This window comes from Semicossyphus pulcher, unplaced genomic scaffold (assembly GCF_022749685.1).
Source record: "Semicossyphus pulcher isolate SPU_LCO1_2020_fin unplaced genomic scaffold, fSemPul1.0.p SCAF_3, whole genome shotgun sequence".
Lineage (NCBI taxonomy): Eukaryota > Metazoa > Chordata > Actinopteri > Labriformes > Labridae > Semicossyphus > Semicossyphus pulcher.
Window position 1 is genome coordinate 8387895 of NW_027211704.1, and position 20885 is coordinate 8408779.

Here is a 20885-nt window from a genome sequence, read left to right on the forward strand (position 1 = left end):
GATTTATGGATCAATCCTAATTATAAAATTTGTAGATATTTTTGCTTATAATTACAAATACTTACATTCCACTTAGTTAGAAATAGAAATTTAGAAATAAAAAACAATAATCACCTAAAAGGGTGTGTCCGTTTCTGTCGAGTCATGTCAAGATGAACTTTAACCCCAAGTTTTCCCTCTTTGTAGTATGCTAAATATGCTAAGTACATTTTCCTGTGCCCTTTGAGCTCTTCGTGACTATTATTATGATAATCACAGAGAAAATATTTTATAAATGATCGAGACTTGACGTCGGGGTTGATAAACTAAACCTAGTCCTAAAAAGCATAAACATTTTAAGATTATCTCTGTCTCTAAAAAGTCAACTTAAGCTCAGAAAAGCAGCATGTTTTCATCTTTGTCAGGATGCTTTTTCCAGATAATCCAGGGGGATATATATAGATTATTTATATTAATAAGAACAATCCTTTAGTTAAAGCTCCTGATTTGGAGATGAGGGAGGGGAAGAGAATGATTCTGTAAATAAATCTGTAGAATCTGTCTGTACAATGTTTCCCTCTAATTTGCTGTGAAGAAGTGTTAATTGCATAAAATTTAAATATTAAAGTAAAGTAGGCCTGAAATTATTTTAAATATGTGACATAGTTGTTAAATTTGACAGTAATTAACATGCACTGGTCGTATTTGTTGTAAGAAAGTAATGCATTTAGCTCTATGTCTCTGTTTGGTAACCTCTCTTTGTTACCAAACCATAACTTCCTCCGTTACGTCATCCTCGTCTCTCCAGCGTCTCGCTCTCATAGACGATCTATACGACAGCTCGGGGGTGTGGGCGGGGCTTAGTGGGGGTGAGAGGGTTACCGGCAGTGGGGAGGCTTCTGATTGGTCAGCGGGGCCGGCTGCCTGTAGCGGTATATAATCCTCAATGTGCTGCACTGAGAGGCAGCTGGAGGCTTGCGCAGCACATGGACGGAAGAAACCGGACAAAAAGCGCAAACAAAGCTGCGGAATGACGGCGTAAGAAGCGAAGAAGAAGAAAAGAAGATAAATACAGGTTATTCTCTTTCTGCCTGAAGGTTCTGAGAGACTGGAAGAGAGTGCAGATAGCCTCATCACCAGGAAATATCTGTGAGTAACCTTCATCTTGGATTCATATAATAAAGCGGTGCGTGCGCATGCGGGATATAGAGAATGTGTGTGTGTGTGTACCGTGTCTGGGGTATCGCGTCATAAAGCTTCATTTAAAGCCCGCTATAGCTGTTGAGTGCAGGTCTCTGAGCTCAGCTCACACTGACGTGATGAGAGTCACTCAGTTCACCGGCCGGTGGGAGGGTCCACACTTCACCGACACACGCGTTACATATTCAGACACACTGTGTTTCTTGAAACTCGCTTAGAAACAAGTATTACGATATTTTACTCAGTGTAGAAATACTAAAATACAAAGATACTTTGTTACAGGTGGAGGTCTGCTGTTAAAATGTGTTTAAGTACACTGATTAAAAGTAAAGTAGTCATTATGCAGAATAATGCACATTACTGACTTTTAATAATGGCTGCATTGATGAGCTCTTACTTTAATGTTGCTGCTACTAAAGGTGTAAAATATTTCAACGACTTTATTCACTTTTTTTTGTTTGAGTTTAATTTAATATCCATACATCATAATTTATTAGGGGGATACTGGCTTCACACCGTGACATTTGACCTTAAAATAGATGTAAAAAACCCACTTTATTTAGCCTACTCCTGTACAGTATCACAAGATATCCAATATATTGATTCATAACCGCTGTATCGTGATGTGTATCATGTCATAACGCCAGATTCTCGCACAGAAGGGATTATAAATCTTATATGGAAAAATATTGTATTCAAAAGTTATTGACCGTTAAAAAATATTTAAATAAAAGTAAAAACAGATCTGGTTCAGTTTCAGTGTTTAAACATGTTCAAGGTTTAAAGCTTGCTTTAACGATTTTATGTAAAACAAAGTAGTTAAATCTACAATAGTGCATTTTATTGAACCAAATGTTTTACATGTTTAATCTGATGTCTTACATGAACAGTAGCTAGGAGCAGAACAGTATTTCCCACTCGGATGTCGTGAAGCAGACATCAAGTATTTACTGAAGCTGCTGCAGTAAAACTTGAGAACCAACAACAACAATTGTTCTTAAGTCTGTGCAGCAGCTGAGTTTACTTAATCATTTTCTTTGGGATGCACAGAGCCCCTCTCTGTGTGTCTGTGCACCTGATTTACATCCCTTTAGATCCTTTACAGTTGTAAATGTGAGTACTTCAGCCGCCTCTCCTCTAGGGCTTTTTTTTGCATGAATGCTGAAACCTCCTTTCCTCTTAATAATGAAGCCACATCTACATGTCTCCTCATCACTGTCTGATTATCTGTTTTCCTTTTAGTTTAAGCCTTAAGGCGTAAAACACCCAGCATTCAATAAGAGAATGGAAAGATTATTTACAATCGCTTTATATGAGAGTAAAAAAAACATATCAAACAAAGGAAAGCGACAAATCTGTGCACAAAAAATAGAACAAATGAATGTTTTGTCATTTTTTTGCTTTAGAAATAAGATAAAATAACGGTTAAAAAAAGTAGTTTAATGTTCCTACCATTTCACTACCAGTATGTTTAATGCCTTACTATCTTTCATCACTCGTTTATTATGATTATAAGAAACAGATTGACCTCCTGTCTCACACATTCCAGCAGGCGTTTTGTCGTCCAGCGTGCTGCTAATTAAAATCTCATTAGTCGTCTGGCCGCTGCAGATGGCAGGTGGGCGGGTTGGCCTCGGGATGAATTCAGGGCGGCGCCTGTGCAGGTGACATATGGAGCATCTTAGCAGAGTTAGAGCCCGAGTCAGAGGGGTGTTATATAACATGAAAGACGATGAGCTGCAGAAACCAGAAGCTGAAAATCCAGAAGTTCAGCTGTGGAAACTTTTTTTTGCAACATGTTAAAGTGTGTGTGTGTGTGTGTGTGTGTGTGTTTGTGTTTGTGTGTGTGTGTGGGAGTGACTGCATTTAAAGACTTGCATCATCATCAAAGGAAGTCAGCACATCAAGAGCGCTTGTGATGCAAGCTTGAACTATTACAAACAATAACACACACATTACACACACATGCTTGTTTGCACTCGTGCACACATTAGCTGAAAGTGCTGTGTCACTGCAGGAGGTGTGATAGTTGTTATGAAAGTTACACATGCGGTCGGGTCTCTCCATGAAAGTGAGTCATTGATCTGATGGTCATAAATCGGTCAAAGTCTTTGGTTTGAGATCAACTTTGGATTGTCACACGTGAGCGGATGAACCTGTTTGGCAGCTAGAAGATAGATTGATAGATAAGTAGCTTGATGGTTTTTTATTCTGAGTATGTGGAGAATGTGAAGAAGGACATATTTGCAATTATCTGATGTTTTCATCTAATTTTTAACATTTTTCTTCTTAATTGCAGCAATGATCAAATCTCACCTGTGGAATTAACATACTATTTTTCCCACTCTTATTGTGAAGGCCCACAGGCAGATGAAGGCGTATAATGTACAATCCTTTTTATAGCATGCCTAATTATATCATAAACTAAGCCTTTATTAAGTTACATTCCCAGACATGCATGCCGCCACCACCTGTAAGTGTTTGAGTGGCATTACAACACGTTACAGGCAGTCGCGTGAGCATGAACGTGATCTGGACTGCCTGTTATGTCTGCAGGAAGTTTCATGTCAGGTCGACACAAACGATGAGCCTAATTTAAGAGACATCTTTTATTGTACCTTCACATTTAAATAAACAGAGCGACACTTTCATGTTCTATTTTGTGCTGCATTCAGGGTCATGTACAAATTTTGCATCAAACTAAGACTTAAAGGTCCAGTTCACTGATTTTCAACCTAACTCCCATCATGCTATTATGGGGAGCTAATGCCATTATGGTAGGAAAAAAATCCAATTTGGCTCTGTGCCCTTGGAGGACGCTATCCGCTTCTCCAATGGGCCTTAAAAAACCTCCGCCAGACTACGTAAAACGAGCTTGCTCAATGTAGGACGCCCGCCTCCGATGTCATGTCTCGTTCAAAATCATCAGGTTTGAAATGTAGACTGCAGACCTGAAGATTTTTGCACAAACAACTTCAAAGACGTAACAGATAAATATATTTTGATCTCGTAATGAAAAACAACAAAGAGGCATTGTCGAGGACAGCTGTGTACGCTGCTGTAACCATGACAACCATAGACGCATTAGGCTAAAAGTCACCAGTTAGGGTCTCACGCCTCTCCATCGCCCCCTGGGGGAGTGGCTGTTGATTTAGGGAGTGCTTGATTTGCATTTTAAACATCAACATTACCGTCAATTACTATTTCATTAATTGTGCAGCCCTACAGTGAAGTCCTTCTTTTTAAAGCTCAAACCATAAAAAAATGAAATCTTCACATTGGAAGGGAATAACTGGAGAACAATTTGCTTGCGTTAACGAACAAGCAGCAGGAAGTGATGGATTTTCTGCAGTCTGCAAAGCTTAGCTTTCTTTGTCACACAAAAAGTGAGCCCAGTTCTGTCTGGATGTGATCCCCCGGTGCAATTAGAAGTTATTTCCTCCAGAAGAAACTGTTTCCAGTAAGAATGTCTAAAGAAAACCAACAGTGAAATGTTTGTGTTGTAGATGCCATTCCCAAGTTTTTTATCAAAGCAACTTAACAGCTAAGTTGAAGTCACATGGAAATAGAAATAGCATGGGAAGAGCAGATTCACTGTACTTACTGTGTGTAGCAAACCACTCATTTACACCTGTCCAAGAGAGGCGGCTTAAGATTTTAAGAAAAGACAGAAAAAGAGAGCAAACATACAAAACAGGTACCAAGATAACACAGGTGTAAAAATAGCGTACAGTAAAAATCAAGGGTCTCTAAATAAGGCCTGAAAACAAAGAGCTCCTCTGACTGTCGGCCTCTGTGGGTCTTTACTGTAAACCAGGCGTTAGTCACCTTTCTTTGGCAGACGAACTCGACGTTTTCTGCCAAAGAATGAGGAAAGCCAATTATTCTGTCAAGCAGGTCTACAAGGAAACTGGGCTAGTAGGGCTGCACGTAGTCATGTACAGTGTGTGTGTGTGTGTGTGTGTGTGTGTGTGTGTGTGTCCAGTAAACCCCTTGGCGGTGAAACAGACTCTGATCTGGGCTCCACGCCAACCTCTGCACTACCCTTATGTAACCCCCTTTATCTCTCCAAACGTTTTTTTCTCTGCCTCATTCCTTCCTCTTTTTTCTCCCCCTCGCTCTCTCGCTGTCGCTCGCTCTCTCGCTACCTTTTCACCCTTCACTGTAAGTTTCCCGCTCCGCCCTCTGTGTAAGCATGACTCTGCAGATTGTTGTCTCGCTGCTCTGCTCTTTGCTCGCCCTGCCCGGCGCTCTGCGAGCGCAAGCTCACAGTTGACATCATGAATTATATTATGTTTCACTCTTTTCAGCCGGTGTCACCCTCCCCTACGTCCCCAAACACCTCCTACAACTTACTGCATTCAGCCGGGTTTAAACGTGTAGGTGTCGAACACAGAGAAGAGTGTGTTTCTGCACAGGGAGGAAGATTGAGCGGACAGTGCGAGAGCTCACTCGCGCTAATATATTGTGCACAAGGAAATACAAATATGCAGGTTTTACTTGAATGTTTGGGTGATCAGCCATTAAAGCTTTGTATCACACCTCAACATTTTTGGTACCAACTGAAGCATTGTCAGCGAGTATGAGGATGCTATCAAATGTGAAATACCAAAACTTGTCGTAATCTTGTTTCCTCTAATTAAAAACTTCCTCATTTCAGACACCATGACTGTGGGAAAGTTCCTGTTAAAAGACTTTGGAATCAGAAATCAAAACTTACGACTAAAACAAGAACAATAAACTTACAACTGAAAACATCATACCAAAATAGACTGTATAAAGAAGTGGATGTAGCCACAGTGATGTCACTCATTTGTTTGTTGACGAGCATTTTGAAGCCTCAAGTTTGTTTTTCGGAGCCACAAGTGACCACATGTGGTCAAGAGGGTGGAGCTGGAGAGTAGCAAGTCTTGAAAAAGATGCTACGGCTAGTTTGGTTAGCAACTATTCACACTAAATGTGATATTAAATGGGATGCTGATTTTTAAAGGGAAAGTACATATTTTTTGAAGTGGGTTTGTATGAGGTACTTATCAACAGTAAGTGTACTACATAGTACGAACAGTAGATAACAGTCAGCACGGCCCCTGTTAGGAGAAGCTGGCCTGAGTTCCTACACAGAAGCTAAGCTGTTTCCCGACAGCCCCTTCTCTCTGCACTATTTCTTACGCCGCACTACGGCCCTGTATACTTCCGCATGCAGTTCACGGTATCACAGCAGCTGTTCGGGTCAGCAGTTTGTAGAAGAGACAACAAATAAAAGAAAATACAATATTATGGAAACGACGTGGTGAATGCAGTTCAATAAAAACTGCTAGAGTTAGCATCCTTGTCTTTTTCGACAGTCGTGTTTTTCTCTAGTGAATTAAAACGTGATATGTGCTATTAAAACGGATAAATGTAGGTGTCAATGTCGGAGGGTAGACTTTAACGCCTCTGTTGTTGCAGGAGTCATGTTTCTCTGCTGGTGTCACCCAGCTGCTGATGTTTTTTTAATGCACAGACACCTTTTTCACCTCAACTGCAGGTGAGGAGGTGCACCTGTTTGTTTGTGCACATGCATGTTGTGTTGAAATATGATCCGGGTGTTAGCATCTTATAATCAGCTGAATGAACTGTATTGTTTGGCTGGTGTCATTTGACATGAGTTGTTTGTTATATTATATTATTAGACGTTTTTACAGTGTGTAGATTGAAGGCCTTTTTAACAAGAAGTCCAAACAAAGATGTTCTCTGAGCTCAAATGGAGACAAATTATATATATATATTTTTTTATTTATTTAATTATAATCAGCTTTAAACATCCTTGTGTGCTCTGAGGCAAGAAAAAAACCCACATTTTCTTTTCTTTTTTGAGTTTTACACAGTGTTTTGTGGATGTATGACACTGATTCTGGCTTGTATGTTTATTTTAAACATTTTAAAGGATATCTTCTGTAGATTCTGGTCAAGAAATACTTAGCTGTGTGTCTCCCTCTTTTAACTCTGCCGCCGTGGACTCCTTCACCTCCCTCTGAGGTCACAGACACACATTCATTCGCTCTGTCTGTGTGTTTTAACCGTCATATCTGGGTGTCTTTGTTTACCCGCGGTCATGTTGCTATGTTAAACCATGAGGTCAGTCAGACAGGGGAAGCGTGTGTGTGTGTGTGTGTGTGTGTGTGTGTGGGTGTGTGTCAGAGGTCAGTGGAAATCTACTGACTGACCATTGTGACTCATCGGGACTTTACAATGATTAACTGCGTCACCCTTTCTCTACTCTCTCTGTATTAGATAATAATGGCGATAGCAGTGATGACAATGATAATGCAGAAATAATAATAGTTATAATAATAGTAATAATATTATAATAATGTTCTTATTCACATTGAGCTCCTCCTGCTCTCGTTCTGCTGAGTCATTGCCTCCTCTAAAGCTTTAAATGCAGCTGAGTCATGCTGCAGTCCTGATGAGTTTATATGGTGGTTATTCAGTTACAGTGCAACATATAAATCACCCTTACTCTACTTCTTGTCTTACATAACAGTGGTAATACAATTAATGGCAGTGCTGTACTAATAATAATTAGTCTCTCTCTCTCCTCAGTTAACATGGACCTTCACGATAAAGAAATTCTCCCTGGAGAGACTCTACCTGTGGTGATCATCGGTAAGAAACACACACACACACACACACAGGTCACTTGACCTCATGCATATTGCTCTTTTTCATTTTGATTATGCAAAGGAGTAGAAGCTAGATTTTCTTATGTGGATGAAACAGCACAACACTCTTTGTTCCCCCACCTTTTTACAAGCACCTAAACACACCAATAAACTACAACAGTTGTCCAGACAGAAGCTGTATTATCATATCATAGGTCTGGAAAACGATGGTATGTCCGCCCACAGCATGAAACACAAGCACGATGACGTAACCTAACTAACTTTTGATATAACCAACAAATTTTCGACAATTTAATGTCGACTAATCGTTGCATCCCCAGTAAATATTTGATAAAGGACACATTTCTGAAAACATAAAATCCTTTAAAAGTTCTCTTCAATATGTCACATCAAGGCCATGTCTACACGGGTATTATTGAAAACGTAGTTTTTGCCTCCTTCGTTAAAAAAAAGAAAAAACATTCACCCAAGCATGGTTATAAAAAATCCCCATCCATACGAAAACGCAAAAACACTACAGAAACGCTGTCATGAGAATGCCACACCAACAGGCGGCGATATAACCCCGTCAGGCGAAGAATAAGAAGAATTGCGCCCAGTCAAAAGTTTGAAAAAAATCGTTCCCGACGCCGTTGTTCCTCAATATAGTAGACAAGTAACTGTACATATATGTGTAAACATGTACAAAGTCCTTTTAAGCATCACTTGTTGGTTTATGTCACGTCCGTCATTTTGCAAAGAATTTCGCCTCATTTGTGACGCTTCACAAAGGAGATAACGTCGCACAGCCTGACGTCACAAGCCAAAAACGCTGTTTACCCCGTCTACACGTCTCCGTGGAAACAGAATTTCTAAAAGTCTTCACCCTCGCCTGAAGTTTTGAAAAATATCCATGTACATGTGGACATGGCCTAAGAGGATATTGAAATACACTATATAAACCTGCAAGAGAAGGCTTAATATCCTCCTATATGTTGTTGTTGTTGTTGTTCCTTCACAGTTACAACCTAATACGTTTCCTTTCTGTGTGCATGAAGTCAGGATGTATTTGCAGTCAAACACTCAGCTGGTTTCTTACAAAGTGAAAGTGAAAGTTTATTTTTCCTTAGTCATCATGACCAGAAGAAGACACTGCTCTGAATTCGGCTTCTGCAGGCGGGTGTGCTCATGCTGAGTCATTGCCTTGTTGGACTGGCTGATATGAAACAATCAAACCTGCTAAGTCATGCTGCAGGCCCAGTGACTTTTATATGGTAGTTATTCATTGACTGTGCAGTGGCAATATATGGTTTAAGCTACAGTTGCTTTTCTTTTAGAAGACAGTTTGAGTTTTATTTTACTTCTTCTTCTATATGTAAATCAAGTTAACGCCCCTATTTGTGCAGGTGTTAATGTGCACACATTAAACAGCCAGCAGAGCTAACAACGACCACACAGTCCAACCACACTCACCCCTCTCTCTCTCTCTCTGTCTCCTAGGTAACGGCCCATCAGGGATCTGTCTGTCATACCTGTTGTCAGGTTACACCCCCTACTTGTCGCCTGAGGCATCGCACCCCAACCCACTGCTGAACAGCAAGCTAGGAGAGCAGCCTCACCTGTCGCTGCTGGAGCAGGTAACACAAAAACCAAAACGCACACAAAGAAGGATGTTTTATTTTGAAAATCCTTGAAAGAAAAACTGACATCATTCAATAAACAATCCCCCTTTCTATCTTTCTCTCAAGGATCTGGAGTACCTGTGCGAGGGTTTGGAGGGCCGGTCGTCCAATCCCGTGGCCGTGCTCTTTGATTCGCTGCTGCTCCCTGACAGCGACTTTGGATTGGAACACACGTCTCCGCTGGAATGGCGATACGAGCCGGAGAGAGCCATCCCTCACCTGGTGCTCGGGAAGGGTCCGCCTGGAGGAGCCTGGCATGTACGTAACAAATATAAGCCCACTGTATATCCATAAATGAATTACTTAATATAATTATTTTGATCAGTTAGACCGATCCAGATGTATTTTAGTGTAAGTGGTTGTGTTTAAAACGGCAGAGATGAGATTAAAGTCTTGTAAAACTTATATTTTAATAATTTAGTCAACTTAATTTCAAACTTAATGTTACTCAAGCAGAAATTTGTCTTCCAGCCAGGTAAAAATATAAAGCACATTTAGATCATGAACATGTCCAGCCATGATAATCAGTCAATTCTGACGCCTCTGGTTGATTTTTGCAATTTATATAAACAAGTGTGGTGAAGAATGTGTCGAAAATATTGCACATATCTTGCTGAAAATCTTCTGACATGCTAAAACCCATTTCACAAAGGTCTTTTGTTTTTGTCCTTGCATGTGCAGACATTATGGTAATGTGTGCAAACATGCTTTGTTTCCCCACGTCACCTGCTTATTTGCACACGTCGGCAATGTGATGTGCACATGACTCGACAAGGCGGACGTGACTTTGAATAATCAGTTAATTCATGTGAAACCTCTAAAACACTTTTTTGGAACACGACTTTGGCTAATTAATTTAGTATTTCTGTGCGTGTTGTTCCCAGGCTATGGAGGGCTCCATGCTGACCCTGAGTCTGGCTAACTGGATGGAGCTTCCTGGACTCAAGCTGAAGGACTGGATGAGAGAAAAACGCAGGTTTGTTCACAGTAAACAGAGCATGAACACACACATAACCACTCTGTAAAAGTGTGTTAAATACACAGCAAGGAAAAGAAAAACAAAATATGAGCCTCAGAGCAAAGAAGGATGTGTGTTCCTGTGTCACGCTCTCCTCGGTTTGTTTTTCAAATGAGTGCAGCCCAGATCAACACCGCATGATTTACATAAAAGGACAATTGACCTTCATCACCACTGATTTGACTGAGAGCTTAATACTTCCTGTTCAGCTCTCTTGCAAACAGTAGTTATGCAACACCCTAATAATAATTTGTCCTGTGTAGTGTTGTATTTATAAATATATGTATACATTTTGTATTTATATATTTCCTGTTATTTTATTACAGAAATGTCCGAAATGACCGTGCCACACCCGCAGAGATTGCCTCCTACTACCAACACTACGTTTCCCAGATGTCCCTGGAGCAGAGCTTTGCCTGCGGGACCACCGTCACATCGGTAACCAGACAGCCTGGCACTCAGGAGGGGTCGCCGCCCTGCTGGAGGGTGACGGGACTGCAGCGCAGAGAGGGGGAAGAGCTGGCAGGTACAGTGAATAACTCTGATTAGTGCTGAAGCCATAGACTGTAGTGTGGTGGACGTGGCCTCTTTGTTTCATGAGCGAAGCAAGTGCGGAAGTGGCTTAAGTCTATTCTTTCTAATGGCCGGTAGGGGGCGACTCCAATGCTTGTAAAAAGAAGTTCAATTGTATATCAGTCTATGAGAAAAAGAGCCTAATTCTCAGTTGATTTTCTACTTCAGTAAACATTTTCTTAATGAATTTATGGTCTCAATCTCTAGTTTCAAGTCTTCTTCAGGACAGCATCATGTTGATTTTTAGGGCGGGGCTACCAGTGATTGACAAGCTGCTACCACTGCAACCTGAAAATGTCTCGTTCAGCATTTGGTTGTACTAAAAGACCTTTTGAGGCGTCAACCGTTCATTTTGTTCTTAACATTAACATCCCAATTATTATTACAATTACTGTGAATTACGGCTTTACCTAGCTTACCTCGCTTATCAAAATATGATCCTTTCCAGCCCCCAAAAACCAAGATGGAGAAAGCCAAAATGCCTCTTAGCTTCACAGTTGTTAGTTATTTGATGGCCTTTATTTTGAGGCATGTAGTTTAAAATGAATGTGCCACATATTAATTTTCACCTCCTGTTCGCTCCCTCTTCACCTCCTGCTAGATGGCTCTTCGGTCTCAGAGGAGGTGCCTTTCTCCCTGTTGGCCCACAACGTGGTGTTGGCGACGGGCACCCACGACATCCCAGCCCGGCTCGGCGTGGAGGGCGAGTCCCTGCCCTTCGTGTGCCACTCCTTCTGGGAGCTGGAGGCAGCAATCTCTCGCGGAGAGCTTGACCAATCGTCAGACCCGGTGCTGGTGGTGGGGGCGGGGCTTACGGCAGCTGATGCAGTCTTGGCCGCCCACCATCTGAACACACCTGTCTACCACGCCTTCAGACGCTCAGTCACCGACCCCGGCATCATATTCAACCAGCTGCCAAAACTGCTGTACCCTGAGTACCACAAGGTGAGGAGAGGAGAGTTTATCACCTGATAGCTGGTCGTTTTCAGATATTCAGTAGCTTAGATAAAATGTTAACATGTCCTGGCATAAATAAAGAAACATTGTGTGTTGGGTATTCAATATTAAAACCAGTATTCAAGAAAAGGGTTAGGGTTAATGGTAACCTAACATGAAGGGTACTCTGATACTCTGATAGGTGTTTCATTGGAACTTTGAAGCTGTCAAAGCTCAATACTTGAGTTAATTCTGACCAACTCCTTCTTGTCCTTTGGCCTCCAGGTCCACCAGATGATGACTCAGCAGCAGTACCGGCCAAGCCCTCCACCACAGGACCACGCCCTTCATAACTCATCAACCCCTTCCTCTCCACCGTCCTCCACCACCGTGTCTTCACCCCCTTCCTCCTACCCGGGTTATCTGAGCTTCCCGCGCTACAAAGTGGTAGCGGTGCGACCTGACAAGAAGTGCGTTCTGGAGTCAGACTCTGGCCATCGAACCGTGGTCCAAGTCTCCAAGGTGCTGGTTCTGATCGGTGCCCACCCCAACCTTTCCTTTCTGGGCGACAATGGGCGTCCACTTGGCAATTACCCAGAGGAGCCAATCACGTGCCGGAGGAATCCAATTGAGGTGGACCCATTCACGAACAGCGTGGTTGCAGCAGACGGACCGGGCATGTACGCCATGGGGCCATTGGTTGGCGAGAACTTTGTCAGGTTCCTGAAAGGAGGAGCGCTGGCTATCGCTAGCGACCTCGCCAAGAGACAAAGGGAGGGACAGGGGAGAGGAGATGGGGATGTGATTACAGACAGATTGATGGACAAATGGGTGGACAGACATATTGCCACACATAAAGAGGCAGAGGTTTGTGCTCTGGACTCGTAGCAGGTTTCTTGGAACAGGGACGTTAGGTGAACAAAAGTGAACTGACCTACTTTGATCTGATCCAAAGTAACGGGTTGAGACAAAACAGGAACTGCTGCAAACAAAAGCCAAAAGTCATGTTTTCCAGGAATCTTAGAGTAGGGAAATCAGACGCGCTGCTAAGTTGTTTCAGGAGGTGAAACATGCAACAAATGGGCTGTACGACTGGGCTGACACTGGTTTGGATGGCTTCGGTAACTCATCTGAGCTGCTCTAGATCTGGTTAGGCTAAAAATCCACCTGACCTGGGGCTAACTGGAGGCTAAGAGCAGCTGGATGCCAACAGTTGTGAGATTCAAAATCTGAAAACTTTCATGTCATATGTAAGTTGGAGGGACAGAGAAACACTGTAGCGAAGAAGGTGATTGAGGAACAATGATGGTGTGTTCAGGTCAACCCCGTCAAAGTAAAGCTTCAGTAAACCATCAGGAAGATGATCTGAGATCTGTTCTAACTTTACCTGAAGTCTGAACGATACTGAAATCAATATCTGGTATTTTAGAACTTTAAAACTCTATATTTTACACTTACAGATAACATGATTGTTTTTGATGTTGGGTGGTGGCTTGAGTTTGGTTGTTAAAGACCAAACATATACAGTAAAAGATACTGTAAAGCCATTGCCCTCTGGTGGACAATCAATGTAATGACAACTCTTTCAAGATGACTGCAAACATATCTATTTGTCTTTCTGCAAGAAATTGCTCATGGTGTATTAGAAATACATATGCCAATCATAGACTGTGTTTAAGACGTGGACGTGGCCACTGTGACGCCACCCGGTTAGTGGACTACTATTATGAAGCCTCAAGTTGGGTATTTTGTCTGTCGCCATGTTGTTTTTTTGGAGCCAGAAGTGACCATATTTGGACGAGAGAGTGGAACTTAATAGGAGCGAGAGGTTAGCAAACGCTGTATGGGTCAGCGTTTGGTTGTACCCAAGGACCCTCTTGAGGAGTCAACTATTCATTTTATGTTCAAAATTAACATCCCAATTAATACTACAATTACTGCAAATCATGGCTGTAAGTAGCTAACCTCGCTAATCCAAATATAATACTTCCCCGCCCCCCAAAAACAAAGATGGAGAAAGCCAAAATGCAAAACTTAAAGCTTCAAAGTAGTCCACAAACCAAGCGATTGTTCTAAGCTTATGCTAGCATTAGCTTGGTTAGCAAGGTGCATCTGTAATTAAGGGTGGCCACAATGTAACCTGGGATGCTATTTTTATCTTGCGAAAATCAGCCTCAAACTAAATGTCCATAACAAAAGAAAATTAAAACGGACTCTGAGACTTGGAGTGTTTTTTAGTACAACTAAATGCTGAACAATACATTTGAGATGGCCATGATAGCATACCTTCATTTCTTGTCTATTGTACTCTATCATGCTGTATTAAAGAAGACCTGAAACTATTGATTGAGACCATAAACTAATTAGGAAAATGTTAATAAATCAAGTGACGAGAAGGGTCATTTTCTCATAGACTTCATTTTGCAACCAGTGAAGTCGCCCCCTGCTGGCCATTAGAAAGTATGCAGGTTAAAGGCACTCCTACATTAGCTTCACTTTTCAAACCAAGAAGCTACGTCCACTTCTTATACACAGTCTATGTAATACAGTATAAGCCAATATATCCATTTTAAGCTAATATCTTTAAAAAAGGATGACATCTAGCAAGTAGCAGATTTATAGTAAAACTGTACATCCACTTAGCTTTTAAATGGCTGCTTAACATGTTCAGACCTATAACCTAACTGGTGCTTTTATCTTTGGCTTTAAATCAGCACATTTATATGTTACAGTAAATTTCTAGCGTTTTGAGTTGATTAGGTTACAAATACAGAGGTGGAGAAGGAGATCTGAAAAGGAGGAAGAGACAAAGAGGAGGAGAGAGATGGAGAGAGGACCGAAGAGAAGAGAGACCTTATGAAGTGATCCTTACAGTAGCAGTTCTGGTTCCGTTCCTTATCACTCAGAGAGCCTTGGTTACTACAGTAACCTGGTAAACTCGGCCAAAACATCACACATTGCCTCAGCCTCACTTCTTCAATGACGGAGATACTTAATGTGTTTGTGTAGTCGAATCAACTGTCTTCAGTTTAATTTTGACACAATACACTGTAACAAAACAATTCCTGTCTCACTTTTCTATGTTTGTATATATTCAGTTTGCTGCGGTGTGAATCCACGGTGCTTTATTTTTCTATGTAGAGATGATTTCTAGTCACGTAACTGGCAACTGTACCTACCTTTATGTCTTTGTAAATCTTTCATTGTGAAATTATGGTTTTATACTTGACAAAAAAGCAGAGAAACATATATTTTTTCTATAATTCCTCTTGTTGAAAATGTTGAATTTGCGGCCGTGGTAATGTCAGAATTTGGCCTCACTGTGAAACACAATATAACACTGAATGAATGACAGATAACCAGCACTGTTTTTGGCCCTATTTACATTAGTTTAGTATTAACAGTTGGAGTTATTTCCACTTCTGTAACTTGTTATAAGAACAAAGAATGCTCTCTTCTGGGTTTTGGCTTAAAATAAGAAGTCACAGGGGAATTATTATGCCGTGCAAATTTAAATTGTGTTGATTACGATTTATAACAACCACACACGGTCAGTCAGAAGCTTTGATAAGAAAGTATTTGACCTTTTTGTGCCAAAAAAATAACTTGCGTTGTTTATCAAAATTGGTGCCAATAAAGTTTTTGGCATTCGACTGCTCTTTAATTGTCTTTTAATTGTTTCCGTTCCACCACAGGAAGAGTTGTGGTTTTATCAGTTGAAGAGATAATTTCAAAAGAAAATCACCACACACCTATTATTATTTTATGTGTTTTATTTAAGGTTTAAAACATTATAGCATCATTTTGTCTGGTTTATATGTAACACCACACGCCTGAATGCTGCTAATGATCTGTGATGTACAGAAAGCCAGCAGTGCCTTCAGACGCGTCGGTCACAGCTCTTTATTTTAACGCCTCCATCTGAATGTCTTTTTTTTTTAACACACTATGTTCGTATGAATGTGGGGATTTATACTCCAAAATAAGTTTCCATCTGTATTAAAAGGCAAATGTACATTTTCCATTTTTCCACGTTTCTATGGGTTTCCATTAAAGGACAATTTTACAGCAAACATGTTTGTTGTGTTTTTCTGTTTGGACTGTTTGTCTCTACCTTAATATGGTTACTGGGATATTATGTTATGTTATATTATATATCACTTATATTTAAGATTTGATATACTACATAAATATCTATGTGCAACAGTTCATGCATATCTATGATCTATACCATTAGACTGTCTACATTTTTGGTATAGGTGTATTTGGGATTTGCACTGCTCTTATTTAGGGGCTGCACAGTGGTGCAGTGGTTAGCGCTGTCGCCTCACAGCTAGAAGGTTCCTAATTCACCCCAGGGCCTTTCTGTGTGGAGTTTGCATGTTCTCCCCGTGCGTGCGTGGGTTCCCTCCGGGTACTCTGGCTTCCTCCCACAGTCCGAAGACATGCTCGTTAGGTTCATTGGTGACTCTAAAATTGCCTGTAAGTGTGATGGAAAGGTTGTCTGTCTCTGTGTGTCAGCCCTGTGATTGACTGGTGATCAGTCCAGGATCAGCAGTGTAGATAATGGATGGATGGATCAATGATATTTTATACATTCACTGTATATTTAGTTTGTACGGCAATCTTTTCTTTATGTTTTAACACCTTCAAAGGTTAAATATTGAAGACATTTTAACCAAGTTTACACTTTGATTTTCACCATGGTACTGCTTTTCCAGTGATTTAGGGTGCTTTCAATTATGTTATAATGGCAATAATCAGCAAGTCAGAAAAAAAAAGATTTTATCAGTTATATCCAACCTCATGGGGGCTGCATGCTGGCTGGAAATTTGCCCCCTGTGAGCCTCCTCCTGTGTGCCTTACATGCAAACAACTAAAAGCTTAATTGACCAGCTGTATGTTCAGTCTTAACCAGCGACAAGCCGACCATATGATCGATATAATATCAGTATCATGATGTAAAAATATGAGTATGTTATATCAAAAACACAGGTTGGAAAAATACATTTATAAATGAACTCTTTCAGTGAAATGAATATTAGAAGATTTTAACATGTATTGGATTGTTTTACACTTTCACGGTTATATTATATATTTTTCTCAACATTAACCATGCAAATATGAATCAAATAGTTAATAATTTCTTGTTTATTTATTTAAAATTGAACACTGGCTCTCCATAAGGATGTGCGTTTTTACATGAAATTGCTCCTACTCTGTTTAAAGTATTGTATAAAATTATGTGACTTTTCAAAGGTTGGTCAAAGTTTGACTTCTTGTTAACTATTTTAAACATGAATAATAAACATTTAGACTCTCATTTATCTTTTCAGAGTTGCAGCATTTTTAAAAAATTACTTTAATAACATTATTTGAATGATATTGCTGTTGAATTCGGCCTCACTCTAATACCAGTAACTATTTATGAGTTGCTGATACATGGAAACACAATCAAGGATGTCGCTGCCATCGTCCTCGTAAACCGCATCTCCATCATTCCCATCGCAGACCACTGGTAATATCTTCAGTGGGAGTGTGTCCCCAGTAGTAATGACTGGAAACAACCTCTCAGTGAAAGTGTGTGTGATGGTGTGTATGTGTGTGTTTGTATCAGGATCGAAGAACGAGAGTTTTCCTCCGTCCCAGTCCAGTTTAACTCTGATCCTCTGGAGCTTCCTCACTATGACAACAGTGTATGGACCCGGCAGTGAGCAGGCCGTGTATTCACCTTTAAAGAGCCTCATTCCCCACAATCCACATTGTAATCCTGTGTCTCCTTTCCTTTGGAACGACTCCGTTGCAACACCCAGAATCCAGTGAGTGTTGTCTCCGACCTCAACGTCCCAGCTGTGGGTCCCTGAGTCAAAGCCCTCAGAGCCCAGGACGATACGATAACAGTCAAACCTCTCAGGATTATCCGGAAGCTTCTGCGTCGTTCCAAGTGTCACACTGGTCAGATCTTCAGAGAGGAGGAGTTCTGGATGAGCGGAGTTTGGATCCAGAATCACAGGAGTGTAGGGGACCATCTCCTTCATCTGGTTCCAGATGTTGTAGCTCAGGTTGCCCTGGTGTTTGACCTCGTCTATCAGAGCTCCTGAGACCAGCTCTGGATCCTCCAGCAGGGGGCGCTGCTGGACTCTTTTCACTGCAGCCTTGTAGTTCTGCAGAAATGTGACGTCTTCAGCTCTCAGTTCCTCCTCTGCGGCTCTGATTGTGTCTGAAAGAGCTGCTATCTCTCTGATCAGAGCCTCAATCTTCTCCTTCATCATCTGACTCTTCTGCTCCTCTTCCTCCCTCAGAGCAGAGATCCTGGCCTCCTCTTGCTCTTGTAGAAACTGGCGAAGCTTCTTAAACTGCTCTTTAATCTGGCTCTCTGTGCGTCTTGCCTGGACTTTAATGTATTCTGCTGTTTCATCACAGTTCCATTTAACTTGTTCAAAGAGCTTCAGTTTATCCTGTAAAGGCTTCAGAGCTTTCTGTAGCTCCTCTCTGCGATCCTTTGCAGCTTCATCGATGGAGACAAATCTGCTGTTTTTGTGTATTTTTGCGTCTCTGCTGACGACACAAACTGGCTGCTGATGGTCCAGACAGTAGAGTTCAGACTCTACTGAAGCTGTCTGATCTCTCTCCAGTAAAAAGGCCTCACACAGGTTCTTTAACACCAAGCTAATGAGTGGTTTAACCCTCTTTGATGATAGTTTCTTACAAACAGGACACTCTAGTATTTGTTTTGTAGTCCACCAGCTCTGCAGACAGTCTTTACAGAAGCTGTGGCTGCACGGAATAACGACAGGATCTCTAAAGACGTCCTGGCAGATCGGACAGGAGAGATCCTCCTCTGACAGGGAAGCCATTTTGTATCTGAGTGAATCTGGAAACATGACAGGTTGAAAGCACAGACATTAATCATTTACCACGTGCCTTCCCTCTGAACTAAAAGTTACTTTCACTTTGAGTAGAATTTTTAAAAGTTAAACTCACATGAAGTATGTCGAGGTAGGGCCTCAGGAAGTTGTAGTTCTCGGTCCTCTCTCTCATTAGAAGTTGTAAGTTTGGACTATTGTGCTTGTCATCGTCCGTTTATCATTTTCTCTCCTTAAAAATGTCAAACTGCTTCCTGTTTCCTGGTTGGGTCTCAAATGAGTCAGCTGAGAGGTGGAGCTTTGATAGTGTACTTTATTCTGTCTATCTTTTTTTGCTTATCAGACACTGAAGGCAGACTGACTGTAAAAAGGCTCCTTAATCAATTTAGATTTAGAAAACAAAGTGTTTTAAAGGAGGAAAAGCTGAGGTACAGACTGGTTTTGGAAACACACACACACATATATATATATATATATATATATATATACAGTGTTGTGACCAAGTCATCTTTGCTCAAGTCCCAAGTAAGTCTCAAGTCATTTGGTCCAGGTCTCAAGCAAGTCCCGAGTCATTTCTTCCAGGGCAAGTCAAGTCAAGTCAAGTCACAGGTTATGTCAAGTCAAGTTGAGTCCTTAGTCAAGTCAAGTCCCGAGTCAAGTCCCTTTTTTTCCACCCAAGATCCAGCACTCTTACCTGTAGTATCGGGTCTTTATAAAAGAAAGGCAAGGTATTATTAGCTGTTCAAAAAGTATGACAATGAATTGTATCTGTCATGGTAATGGTCTGAGACAGCATTGAGTAGTAACGAGTACGACTGATGAGGTAGCGGGGGGCTTTGATGCTGCGTGTTGCCATAAGGAGGAGTTTGACTGACAGCCAGTCATCCAGTCATGACAATCACATACCGGGAAGCTTTTTGAGTCAGCCAATCATGATTCCCAGTTTGCCCTGCGTACATACTTGGTAGTTAGACAGAAACTTGACCACATTGAATTTGATCATTTTATATTTAACAGCTAACATTCAAACTTATGAACACACGCAAGTCATCCGAGTCATCATGCCTCAAGTCAAGTCTCAAGTCATTAACTTGCAAGTCATAGTCATAATTTTTTGTCAAGTCAAGTCGCAAGTCATCAAATCAGTGACTCGAGTCCACATCTCTGTGTATATATATATATATATATATATATAGTTTATAGTCACAATGTTATAAAATTGAAATAACTCACTCTATTAATTCATCCATGTTGATTTTTGCCGTCGATGCTGGTGGATTTAATCTCTTGGGTTCTTATTTTTGTGTCTAAAGATGAAGTTTAAATGAAACAGGAAACTAGACTCGGTCGACAAATGGATATTTTCTTTTTACTAAACTTTCTTTTCTTTCCTTTATTGTGACTTTTAGAAATATGACCACAAATTTAAATCAAGACAACAACTAAAGCTAGCATTAAGCCACTCCCTAGATAACTGTTTGATAGAGTTACACAATAGGCTACTACATGAAGAAGGCACAAATTCCTTGCTAGTCATGTTAGCTAGGATTGCTAATGTTAGCATTTCAGCTACTTCATAGCTAACATTTCACTTAGACAGTTTGGCACAATATGATATGGAAAGGTGGATCCATTTCATGTTAACTGTAATGTAATGTTTCCTAGCTAACTGTAATATTAGCTAGGAAATTGTTTAATGCTAACTGTTGTTAGCGGTTATAAATATGTTGTTCAATCATTTGCTAACAATAATGTTAGCTAGGATTGAATTCAGCCACTTGTTAGCTAACAGTAATGTTAGCTCAGACGTGGTTAAATGCTTACAGTGGCTGTTGTCCTACGGTAGCTTTCTAAAGGGTTATAAATACACTTTCTTGCATGAAATATGGCTCTATTGCCCCTCAGATTTCAGTAACCTACACACTGTCTTTTTAGTTTGTTTCCTTTCCATGTTTGTCTGCTGAAATGTGACCATAAATCTAAATCT

General features: G+C 40.8%; 2 protein-coding genes across 2 annotated transcripts; one reads left to right on the forward strand and one right to left on the reverse strand.

The window, feature by feature from the left end:
• The first annotated feature begins 978 nt into the window (after window positions 1-978).
• On the forward strand, window positions 979-16096 carry osgn1 (oxidative stress induced growth inhibitor 1). The gene is made up of 8 exons (XM_069678102.1): window positions 979-1128; window positions 7765-7827; window positions 9324-9460; window positions 9572-9763; window positions 10390-10481; window positions 10850-11049; window positions 11698-12041; window positions 12318-16096. The coding sequence occupies exons 2-8, from the start codon at window positions 7770-7772 to the stop codon at window positions 12918-12920; spliced, it is 1626 nt and encodes a 541-aa protein (XP_069534203.1). The 5' UTR covers window positions 979-1128; window positions 7765-7769; the 3' UTR covers window positions 12921-16096.
• A 1112-nt stretch (window positions 16097-17208) lies between these two features.
• LOC138606510 (nuclear factor 7, ovary-like) lies at window positions 17209-19111 on the reverse strand. Its single transcript, XM_069678976.1, has 2 exons — window positions 19017-19111; window positions 17209-18906 (listed from the first exon to the last, which is right to left on the reverse strand). Exon 2 carries the CDS (start codon window positions 18887-18889, stop codon window positions 17441-17443), a length of 1449 nt encoding a protein of 482 aa, XP_069535077.1. The 5' UTR covers window positions 18890-18906; window positions 19017-19111; the 3' UTR covers window positions 17209-17440.
• Between the last annotated feature and the right edge of the window lie 1774 nt (window positions 19112-20885).